This window comes from Pundamilia nyererei, unplaced genomic scaffold, assembly GCF_000239375.1.
Source record: "Pundamilia nyererei isolate P.nyererei 1_Seehausen unplaced genomic scaffold, PunNye1.0 scaffold00074, whole genome shotgun sequence".
NCBI classification, from domain to species: Eukaryota; Metazoa; Chordata; class Actinopteri; order Cichliformes; family Cichlidae; genus Pundamilia; species Pundamilia nyererei.
Genome location: NW_005187475.1, coordinates 2,361,584 through 2,372,355, shown reverse-complemented (window position 1 = coordinate 2,372,355; position 10,772 = coordinate 2,361,584). Strand labels below are relative to the sequence as shown.

General features: G+C 39.3%; 1 protein-coding gene across 1 annotated transcript; it reads left to right on the top strand.

The window, feature by feature from the left end:
- Positions 1–661: 661 nt before the first annotated feature.
- clu (clusterin) lies at positions 662–10,766 on the top strand. Its single transcript, XM_005737285.1, has 10 exons — positions 662–785; positions 4,416–4,588; positions 5,441–5,589; positions 5,930–6,100; positions 6,241–6,411; positions 6,550–6,763; positions 7,486–7,626; positions 9,539–9,759; positions 10,077–10,264; positions 10,502–10,766. The coding sequence occupies exons 2-10, from the start codon at positions 4,471–4,473 to the stop codon at positions 10,512–10,514; spliced, it is 1,386 nt and encodes a 461-aa protein (XP_005737342.1). The 5' UTR covers positions 662–785; positions 4,416–4,470; the 3' UTR covers positions 10,515–10,766.
- The last annotated feature ends 6 nt before the right edge of the window (positions 10,767–10,772 follow it).

Genomic DNA, 10,772 nt, shown 5'->3' with positions numbered 1-10,772 from the left:
CTTCTGGAAAAGTCTTCTCACTGATGTCAAGCCAGAAGCAATTGAACGCAACCATGACAGGAAACATTTTTTTATGTCAAAATAAAAGTCTGCTTTCCGTAATTTGTGGAAGAAGCATGTGGGGGGGAAAGTACATCAGATTTATGAATGAATCTGAATTTAATTTAAATAGCGCGTTAGTGAACACAATAATATCTTTTTACTAAATGCGTCATTTTAAAAATATCAGTTTGTTTTAATTGTTCTTTTTTGTTATTGTTGCTGTTCAATAATTTATTTATTATTTTGTTCTTTTTTGCCTTTTTTTTCTAATCAGCAGAGCAGATGTCAGTGCCAACTATTGAAATGTTGTGCTTTTATATTTTGTAGTGTTGTTACATGATCTTAATCTTCTAGTTTTGGAGGTTTCTGACAGGCACTGTTCAGACTTATTCAGATGATTCAGTTTTTAAAAGAAGGAAAACACGTTTGGCAAGTCTATCCATATTTGTTGTTAAAGGTTTACAAGAGGTAAGTAGAATTACTGAACTGCAATTCCTAAACTGGAACTGAGCAATTTGCATGAAAATATTTTCGTTTTGTTTTCTAAAGGTTTATTTTGAAGCGTATTACAGGAAGTCGGTGTTCACATTGCGGTACTTTTGAGAGCTGGATGCGGCGGCAGCAGCATGCTCGGTCAGTGAATCACATGTCTGCACCGTCCCCGTTATCCGCTGGTATAAATAAGAGCAGCAGCGAGCCTGGGGCAGCTTCGGAGGAGCTGGACTCTCAGGAAACAAACAGAGGTGAGTCAGAGGACCTTTGCTTTTTGCAGGTCGGTGTTTTTGTGTGCAGACTGTGGTGGTTACATTTTTATATAAGCTATAACATATTTAAACAAAACAGAACAGACCTCGTTTGCATTTTTGCAGGTTTTGCAGATGAAACGTCAGACTGTAAATATCACTTCTAACTTATTAATTAAAACCATGTCGTGTTATTTCCTTTCATGCGGTCGTGCTGACTGAAGGTGATTGCTGTTTAAATTGCTTACTCATGGGTGTGACCTCTATCTCTGGATCAAAACAACTGGATTAGGGGGTATGACGTCCCGCTGTGGTTTACTTCAATAACACGCTTCAGCATTTTACGCAGTGCTTGGTGCGTAAATAATAATAAAAACGTGAAACTAAATTATAAATCTGTAATCACATGCATGTTTGCAGGTTTTAAAATGTTAAACTATTAAAGCATTGCTGGATCTTTATCATTATTGTTACATTTTCTGGTTTATAAATAGAAATAGCCCTGACTCCTTCATGCCTATAGGACAGTTAAGTCCTATGGGTGAAGAAGTCCCCAAACACTTTAAATAATGAGGCCAGTGTCCCATTTTTGACAGATTAGTCCATTTTTTTCTTCTTATTTAAGCACCGGGAAAGTCATTAATGGGGGGACAGAAGCAAAAGGAGCAAATCCATCAGGCAAGATATTTTAGAAATACCTGGGTAATTTCACTGTCACTGTAACACTAGTTTGATAAAGAAATAGTAGAATAAAATGAAAGAAATTTAATTAAATCATTGCACAATATTAAACATTTTAAGTGAAATGTGCGAATAGTTGTGCAGCAGTATACTGTAGGGCATCAAGGTCATAAATACAAAGTTATGGTAGTGTAAGCTATTTTAGAGTATAAAGTGTAATTTGTATGAGATAAATGTTACAATAACAAAATGCAAAAAACAAAATTAGCAAGACATTTTGTATTTTTCTGATTTTATAAACGTAAACTACAACATCAGACAAACACATTTGTTGTGTTCCCGATGCTTAAAGTGGCCGAGGTTTGCTTTAAAAATGAACAAAATTACTCTTCAGCAGCCAAGATTTCATTTCTCAGTACTAAATGTCTTTTAATAGTAATCTAAGTGTCAAATAAAATATTTACAATGGTAAATAAATACTTCCAGAAAATAAAGGTGACGTGTGGGAGACTGAGCAGATGTTGATGTCATACTGGTAATGCTGAACTTTCTAGAGGAACATCTGGAGAGGAGGAGTGTTGGTATTTCAGTTGTGTAACCAGGATACTTGCAGCTGTTGTTCAGCAAATAACACAACTGGGCCTGTGCATTGTTAATACTTTTCATTTGCCTAACTTTCTCTCCATCTCTCTCTCTCACACTGTTTTTTCTGTGCTTTTCATGTCAGCATTGCTCATTCTTTCCCCTCACTGAACGTCTGGCCTTACTCATTAGTTTTTTCTCTCATTACAAAAGGCTGGATTGGAAATAGTGTTTACAAACCTTCTAATTCCGGGCATGCTCTAATTAAGCAAAACGTTTAGTATTATGTGGATGATGACCTCACTGCGTTTGCTGTATGTTTAAAAACGCAGAAAGTTCATATAAGCAGCAGAAAGTGGGACATTTTATCTGCTCCCAGGTGGACGTCCAGTCCAGCCCTGCTGGATTTAGAACATCTGATGACATTTTGCAGTTTTTGAAGGACTGAAAAAAATATCCAGGAAGGTTACATCAGCGCTGATTTAAGACTATACTGTGTACTGTAACAAGAACACAGACAATGGACACAAAAAATCTCAATTGAAACTATTTTAAGATGGCATAAACCTTTTCTGATTAGTAATTATTAATTCGCTGTGGGCATTTAGTCATATAGTGCAAGCAGACCCAAAAAGTTTCCAAAGATAGAGAGCTTTCATACTGATTCTGGGGAAGAGTGTGTAAGCTGATCTGCTGGTCATCTTAAATATTCTTATTTGACTGAACCCATGCAGAGTCATGGGTATGAATGGCCCTCTTTCAGTGGGATGATTGAATACATTGAGTAGGAGAGGGTTGTATAAAAAAAGGGAACAGAAAATATAAACATCAACTACCAAACAATGAAAAAGTTCTTGATGGTTTTTGGGATGCATACTGTAATCTGCTTGTTTCCATAGAAACAGGAGGAGATTGTGGGCGAGCGACTGCAAACAAAAACACACTGTAGAAGATGAGCAAGACACTCCTAAGACCTGTGCTTTTATACTGGGTGTGCAAACGCTTTGCTTCACCTGAAGTATCTGGTGCTTGCAGTGTGTCTGCATGAAGACACACTCATTAAGAACAGAACTAGAGGGGTAAATGCGTCGTTGGCTGAATCTTATTTCCAGCAGTTTAGAAGAAAGAAAAAGATGTTCATCTTGTCTCAACATGACAGATTTGCCCATTCACAAATCTTGTAGAAGACATTGGCAATCCTCTACATCAGTGATTTTCTTGATTTTTGGAAACCAACGAATCCCTCTTTAAATGTTTTCACTATACTTTTCTATTAAACAATGTCTGCTTTTTATGTGATCAGTTAGCTCTTTAAGCCTGAAAGCATCTGTGTAGCTACCCTTTTGCTCAATCTAAACTCTAAATCAGGGTGAAGAGCTTCATAAGAGTCTTGAAAAATTCTTAGTCGTAATTCTGCCAAATTTGATCCACAGCAAAAGCTACGTCCGGTTTAATCACCATAGAAATGGGCAGCCTTTCCACTGTGTGCGCCAAGTTCTGCAAACAAAACAAAAATAGCCTTTAAAAAAAAGTCTTCTAAGTAGATTTTTTCCTTTCTGTTATGTTTTGTGTCAAGTAAGCATGCGCATTATCTAATGGTGTGTAATTGTGTAAGTGTGTAATTTTGGTTATTATGGATGGTTAAACACTGAGCTAATCCTGATAAAGACTAATCTCCAGAAGGCTCCAGAAAAACAGCAAAATGAATCAGCAAAGTTCAGCTAGACTGCTGCATGTGGCCATGTGTTTTTAGAGAAAATAAGGATTATTGCTGACTGCAGAAATAATCAGCAGAGATTAGACTCTCACATGGGAGAGATTATTTATGCTGCTTGGGGAAAAGCTGCACAGAGAGGAGAGAAGCCTGGTCCAACTGACTGATGAACTTCTCTGTCTTTGTCCGTCTCATGTCAGCGTGAGCGGGGGGTCATACACCACAGACATCCTCTGCTGAATATGTCATTGTTGGGTGAACGGGCAGCTGACCAAGCACACGTCAGAGAAGAAATGGGTAAATAGAGAAAGAGCCTGCTGTTCTATTATATAATGCCTCTGAAAGGCACTTTGGTCATTGCCGCAGGAGAACGCTGATCTGAACTCAAAACATCCTTTAATGATTGAAACTGGGGACGAATAAGATGTTCATCAGTTTGAATTATTTAGTGTTATTGATTGGTTATTTTTAGCTGTTGCCATGTAAGGGCACAAAACCGCTGAGCAAACGTGATGATTTTTTACTGCGTAGCTCCCCACCTGCTTTTTCTCCAGCTTCCATCGCCCTCTGGTGGAGATAAGGAGTCTGTGCAATGACATTTTTCACAGTCCAGAGTCAGTTTGGACTGAAAGTGTGTTTGATTTACATTCCAGGTCTTTGGCATCATATTCACATCATTACCTGCTGGCCCTGCAAGAGTCAGAGAGGATGCTAATGATGATGATGATGATGAAGAGGAAAGGCTCGAAAGAGTCTTTGACCTTGGTGGCTCTTCTGGTGGCCTCAGCCAGCTGTATCCTTCCTCCGACAAAAGAAGATCTTAACCGTAAGTTTGCAGGGTGTGGAAAAAAGGGTTTAAAGGGCCAGTTCACACAAAAGGATTGATCTGATGGCGTTAACAACTTGGTAGTTACGGAAGTAATGTTAGGGTTATCTAGATAAATAGCTTTTAATAGGGCAACAGATTTCTTTTCATGGTATTCCACTAATAGGAATCTTCCATTAGTGCTATAAAACTAAAGGTATTGAAGATGATGTCATTTTTTTCAAGCATATTTGTTAAAGTTGAGTCAAAGAGCAGCATAAAAGATTAAAAAAATAGTTAAAGGAAATATATAAACAAAAAAGGTGTTAACAATAACCAATAAAAGGCCCCTCAATTAGGCCTGGATATTTAGTATTCATGCAGATCTCCTTGTCTGTCAAATTTCTGTGATTTGTGCAATGCCAAGAGCTTGTAATATGCATGCATTACTGTTATGGAGGTCTGTGTTGTGTCTAGACACAGGGTAGTTGATATTCTATCTGCATGAGCACATTTGTGGTCTGTTAGTCTGCCCTTCAAATGTCTTTTGGTTCCTCCAGGGTGATAAAATACTCTGCAGCTGGGACTCTACAGACTCTGGAGTCTGTGGATGACAGACAGGGTGCTGAGGTTAATTTAATGACTAAATTCTAAATTCATTATTAAAAGATAATGCATAAATGTCCAGGTCTGTGTTACATTTGTGCTGTGATTCTACATACCGGACCGCTTAGGATATGTAGAATAAAATAATCGCCTGAGCAGAAGTTGACAGTGAGCAGAACAAACAGAACAGACGTCATGTAATATCAGTAACATTCAAGGCCATTTTATGGAAGTTAACATTTTCTGCGTGTTGTTTGTGGTTTACAGAGATTTCCATTCAGGGAGAAAAGTATCTGGACAGACAAATTGAAAATGCCATCAATGGAGTGAAGGAAATGAAGAGTGTGATGCAGAAATCTTCAGAGGAGCACAAGAGGTTTTTGGATGATCTGGAGAAAACCGAGCAGAAGAAAGAGGTAGCACTAATATTAAGCACTATATGTTTTAACAGTATCTTTGTTGGCGATGCTCTAGGGAAATAAGTGAAGTAAAGATGTCTAGTGATTTGGGTTTTTTGGGCCACAACACACAGAAAAGTAATTTTTTAATGTTCCAGAGGTTTAGACTTTGTTTTTAAATGTTTAACAGCGAGAAAGTGTTCTCTTTTTTTCACTTAAATCTGTCCGTGCTGCAGATAAGAACATGTTTCCTGAGAGAATTTACTCTAAACTGACGATTCTCACATTTAACACAAAAGGACGAGATAATTATTACCAAAGATGGGGCCAGAATAAAGTTGGATGTTTTAATGTATAGGAAGCGATGCGTACAGCTCAGGAGATGGAGGCCAAGCTGGAGAAGGAGGAGGAGGTTTGTAACGAGACCATGAAGGCTCTGTGGGAGGAGTGCAAGCCTTGTCTGAAGAACACCTGTGTGAAATACTACTCCCGAACTTGCAGCAGCGGATCTGGACTGGTGGGACGTCAGGTCAGACACTAAAGGAGATACAACACTATGCATATTTCATCCTTTCGCCTTCATCATTCTTCTTCTCTCCCCTGAAATATTAAGCCATGAAAGACATTTTAAGTTTGATTTGAAATGATACCTGCTCCTTCGGTCTGCAGCTGGAGGAGGTTCTGAATAGAACATCTCCTTTCTCCATCTGGATCAATGGAGAGAAGATCGACATCCTGGAGCAAGAAGGACAACGGCAGAACAGAGAGTTCAAGAACCTGGAGGAAAAATACACAGAGATGGCCGACGGCGTGGACAACATATTCACAGATAGCATGAAGGTACGGTTTACCTTTGCTTGTTTATGTGCAGGATAAATCTTTAAGCACCACTTCCTCTTTGAACAAGTATACAGCAAACACACTCACTCACTACATCAGTACCAGCATCAGCTCGGTCTCTGTATTTGTTGTTTTCAGGTGGCCGATTATGTGCACTACAGCCCTCCTGTGATCTATTTGCCTAACTTCCTGTCGCCGTACGCTCGCCGCGGCAGAAGCATCCGCTCTCTGTTCCACGATCCTTTCCACGGCTTCCAGAACCTGTTCTCCCCTATGATGGGAATGAGCCGGAACTTCTTCAGTTCCATGGGCTCCATGATGGACATGGACAGTGACACTGTTCCCAATGAGGGTCGGTTTTTCTGTCAGGTTCAATGTTTTTATTCAGAAACTATCTAGAGAGCTATCGGCTGCAGAATCACACATGCTGTAAACTCAAAAACCCCTCGTTTTAATGAAAGTAATGTGTGCTGAGAGCTTTTAAGTCTAACTACAGACTGCCTATAAAATGTGGACGTCGCTTGTGGACCCTTAAGTTGCATTCTTTGTAATGACCAGCAGGGGGGGTTCAACTCATCTGGTTGCAAAAGGTAGTCAGGGTATATAGAAGCCTTTAGTGACTATATATCCACCATTTACTTGATCTTTGATCTCAGTGAACAGGTTCGTGATCAGACTATAGTCTCAAGTAATAGCTTGAGACCATAAACATAAAATTGTATTAATGCCATTAGAGTACCGTTTGGTCTGTGATTTTAGCATGTTGTTAGGCGTTTTTTGTCAAAATGATGATATAATTGAAAATGCATAATTAAGGTTTTGTGGCTATAACTTAGATGTAATATATACCTGTGCAGCTGTAAACGGCATTGCTGCATTGGCTGGTAAATAACTTACTAGGTAATAATTGGTTTAGCTTAAATAAAAAGCAAATCTCCTCTGATTTCTGTGGAGTCACCTGACCAATAGTGACGTTCAGACAAGAAAAATTAAATTCGTGTGCAGAGGCACATCACTGTTGGGTTTTATTTTCACATGAAACGTTCATAACGCGCGTTTGTGTCATTTGCACAGATGGTAACGTAAATGAGGACGTGATCATCACCAAACCTTACGGTAACGGCAGGATGACCTGCAGAGAGATCCGTCGCAACTCAGCCGGCTGCTTCAAGTTCCGCGACGAGTGTCAGAAGTGCAAAGAAATCCAGCACATTGGTAAGATGGTGTCTCGTTCATTGACTAAAACCTTTTATTCCCCCTGTTAACATGGATACAGGAGTAAAAATAGTTAAGATGGAGCATATGGGAAATATTACCAAAATAAATTAAAACATCATCCTTCATTATTTAAAAAAAAAATTATATAAGAAGCCATTTAACAGCTATGAGGGCCTCTTCAAACTGCCTTTCATCTAAATTCGACTGGCAGGAAGCCAGGCACTGAGACCTGAATAATGATCCAGGGATGTCTTGATTAGAGCAGCACAATTAATATTTATAGAGAGTGTAATTTAATCATGTGATCTCTTCCTTTGTGTCGATTATGCTATTGTTACTCTTCCATTAAACGGCAGGACAGAACTGGGCTCTGACACAAAAGCATCTATTTATAGACTCTTGGAAAATACAAAGAGCTTTGTTTTGTTTTTGCGCTCAGAGGGATCCATCAGCTAGTTGATTTGAACTAGCTATAAATTATAGTTTCAATTTTATACAATGAAAAGCAGCTGGAACTCTTTGTTTCCCTGTTTTTCATTTTTAAATCAGTGGCATAATATCAAGGCTCTATGTACGGTTGTCCTAACTAAAATACTCCAGTCTGGACAGAAGTAACGGTCTGCAGTGTCTCTTATTCTTGTAATTCAGGTGTTTTTCAGTCCCATTGCTACATTGTATAAAGTAAAACAGTTAGTCATGCAGTCTGTGAATGAGCGGCTCATTCTAAAGACCTCATTCAATGGAGTGTGGTGCTATTATTGGATGCCACTACTGCAACAAATCAGTTCGGGAAATGACTTTGCATTATTACCACCTACAGTTGATCATGGGAAATCTGGGGGCAAAGTGGAAGAGTTTAGGAACCAAAGCAACTCAGCCACAAAGTTATAAAACAGGGTCGCTAATTGCTGAGGCAAATAAGGCAGAGCTCCAATCCTCCTCTGGCATCAATATCAGCACATAAACTGTGCACCCGGAGCTTCGTAGCATGAATTTCCATGACCAAGCAGCTCCTTTAGGTGTTTGTCTATGTGGCGTATCTGAGATTGAGACCAACAAAACTTGAATGTACAGATGTAGGATCGCAGAGGATGAATAACCGTGACCTGTTAAGGAGTTTTACCACAACCAGCAGGTTGAACTTTTTGCCTTATGTTGAAATATGGTAGTAACTGTTGCAATAGTGAGGGTAAGAAACGTCATGTAGCTCAATTGTTTGGACAAAATTAGCTACATGTATTTCAAACAATTAAAAGAATAAAGAATATATGGGCATTCAGCAAAAAAATAAAAAAAATAAAAAATCCGATGCATTATTGTCTGAATATAAGTAACTCAAATGTATGCTCAAAAAGAAGCAGGAAGACATAAACTACCCCTCTTTCCTGTCTAATAAATGATGGCAATATTCATCCAACTTACCAGTGACCTACCACTGGCCCATATGCACATGCAAGTGCATTCATACCTACACATTATGTGCAGTCTTGCATATATATAATAGTTACAGCTGCTAAATATCAGCGGGTCTGCTTGCCTATAGCATAACTGCAGACTATTCTGAAATTGAAACATGTATGTGTGACAACGCTTTGGAGTTAATGCCTTAGAGATGACTCACTCCCCATCTTGTGTGTAGTACTTGTGAGGATAAGTTTGCCTTTCTTCCTCAATTACAGCAAGCACAGAGTAGTATTTTATTTCATTGTTTACTTTACTTTTAAAGGACTTTTTGGAAAGTAGTAGGTAGAAACAGATGTGCCAAACTAGGAGACTGCATTAGTGGTTGAATTTTTAAAAAAAAAGAGGGGGTGGGGTCAGCATTTATCTAATTAATTTAAGCCTGATGTAGCAGTTAAGTGATTTTCCAACTTTACTCAAGCTCCACGATGATGTTTTTCCCTCACAGACTGCTCTGGGAAGAAACCTCTGGAGGGTCCCCTGAAGGAGGAGCTGGAGGAGGCTCTGGCCTTGGCCGAGCGTTTCACCCAGCAGTACAACTCCCTCCTGAAGAGGTTCGAAGAGCAGATGCTCAACACCTCCTCCATCTTGGATTTGTTCAACAGTCAGTTCGGCTGGGTGTCTTCTCTCGCGAACAACACCAGCGACGGCATCTTCAGTGTTCAGGCGGTAAGCACTGTTGCTTCATTTGACCTTAATTTAAAATATGCAATATTATGGTTGTAATTTGTTATCTAGATATAGTTATGCTTTTCAACACTTCTATTTTTATCACCTGAAAAACTTGTGTTAGGTGTCTAAGTACCAGTATCTGCCAACAGCTATTACAAGACAAAGAAAAACACCAAATCCTGCAAAATTATCCAACTTCTGAAAGATTCCGAAACGATTTTTCTCTTTATCATCAGTCATTTTAATCATTTGTTTCAGCTGCAACTTACAGAAACCCCCTGAAAAGCTAAAACCCCCACCTCCTTATGCTACAGGTGATGTGCAAGGACTCTGAGAAGAAGGTTGATGGGGAGGAGGAGCCTGGAGAAACCAAAGTGAGCGTGAAGCTCTTCGACTCACCATCCATGAACTTCACCGTGCCGGGCGAAATCCCCTGGAACGACCCCAAGTTCTCTGAGGTGGTAGCTCAGGAAGCTCTGGATCGCTACAAGGAAACCAGTGTGTGAGTGTCAGAGAGGACTGCAGCAGGCTGAAAATCATCAATTAAAGGATTATTTAAAAATGTTAGGATTCAAAAAGATTGATTTTATTCATTTCCTTTTTCCTAACCCAGCACTGCTACTTTGACTTGTTGTGACATTGATTTAATGCCCTCCGTGACAGTTAACAGCCTGTGGATAAGAGTTCACAGATCAGTGATAGATTCTGATCTCCATCTCTGTTGTTTCTTCTTCCACAGTGTCGTCAAATAAGCTGGATTTACTCCTGAACCTGCATCGTCTTCTGACCACAGAATGTTCTGGATTCATCAAAACACACCTGAAACCCTGACGCTAACCTAATGTTCCTCTTCAAGTCCTGCTTTTGCAAACGACACAGTTTAACCTCAGAGGTTTATATTGTTACATTAGTCCTGCTGTAAGAGAAGATATTTAGTAGATAACAGCTCCGCTCATGTGTATAGTACTTCCAACAAACGCCCTTGTATTACAGGCAACATGGGGGGGGGG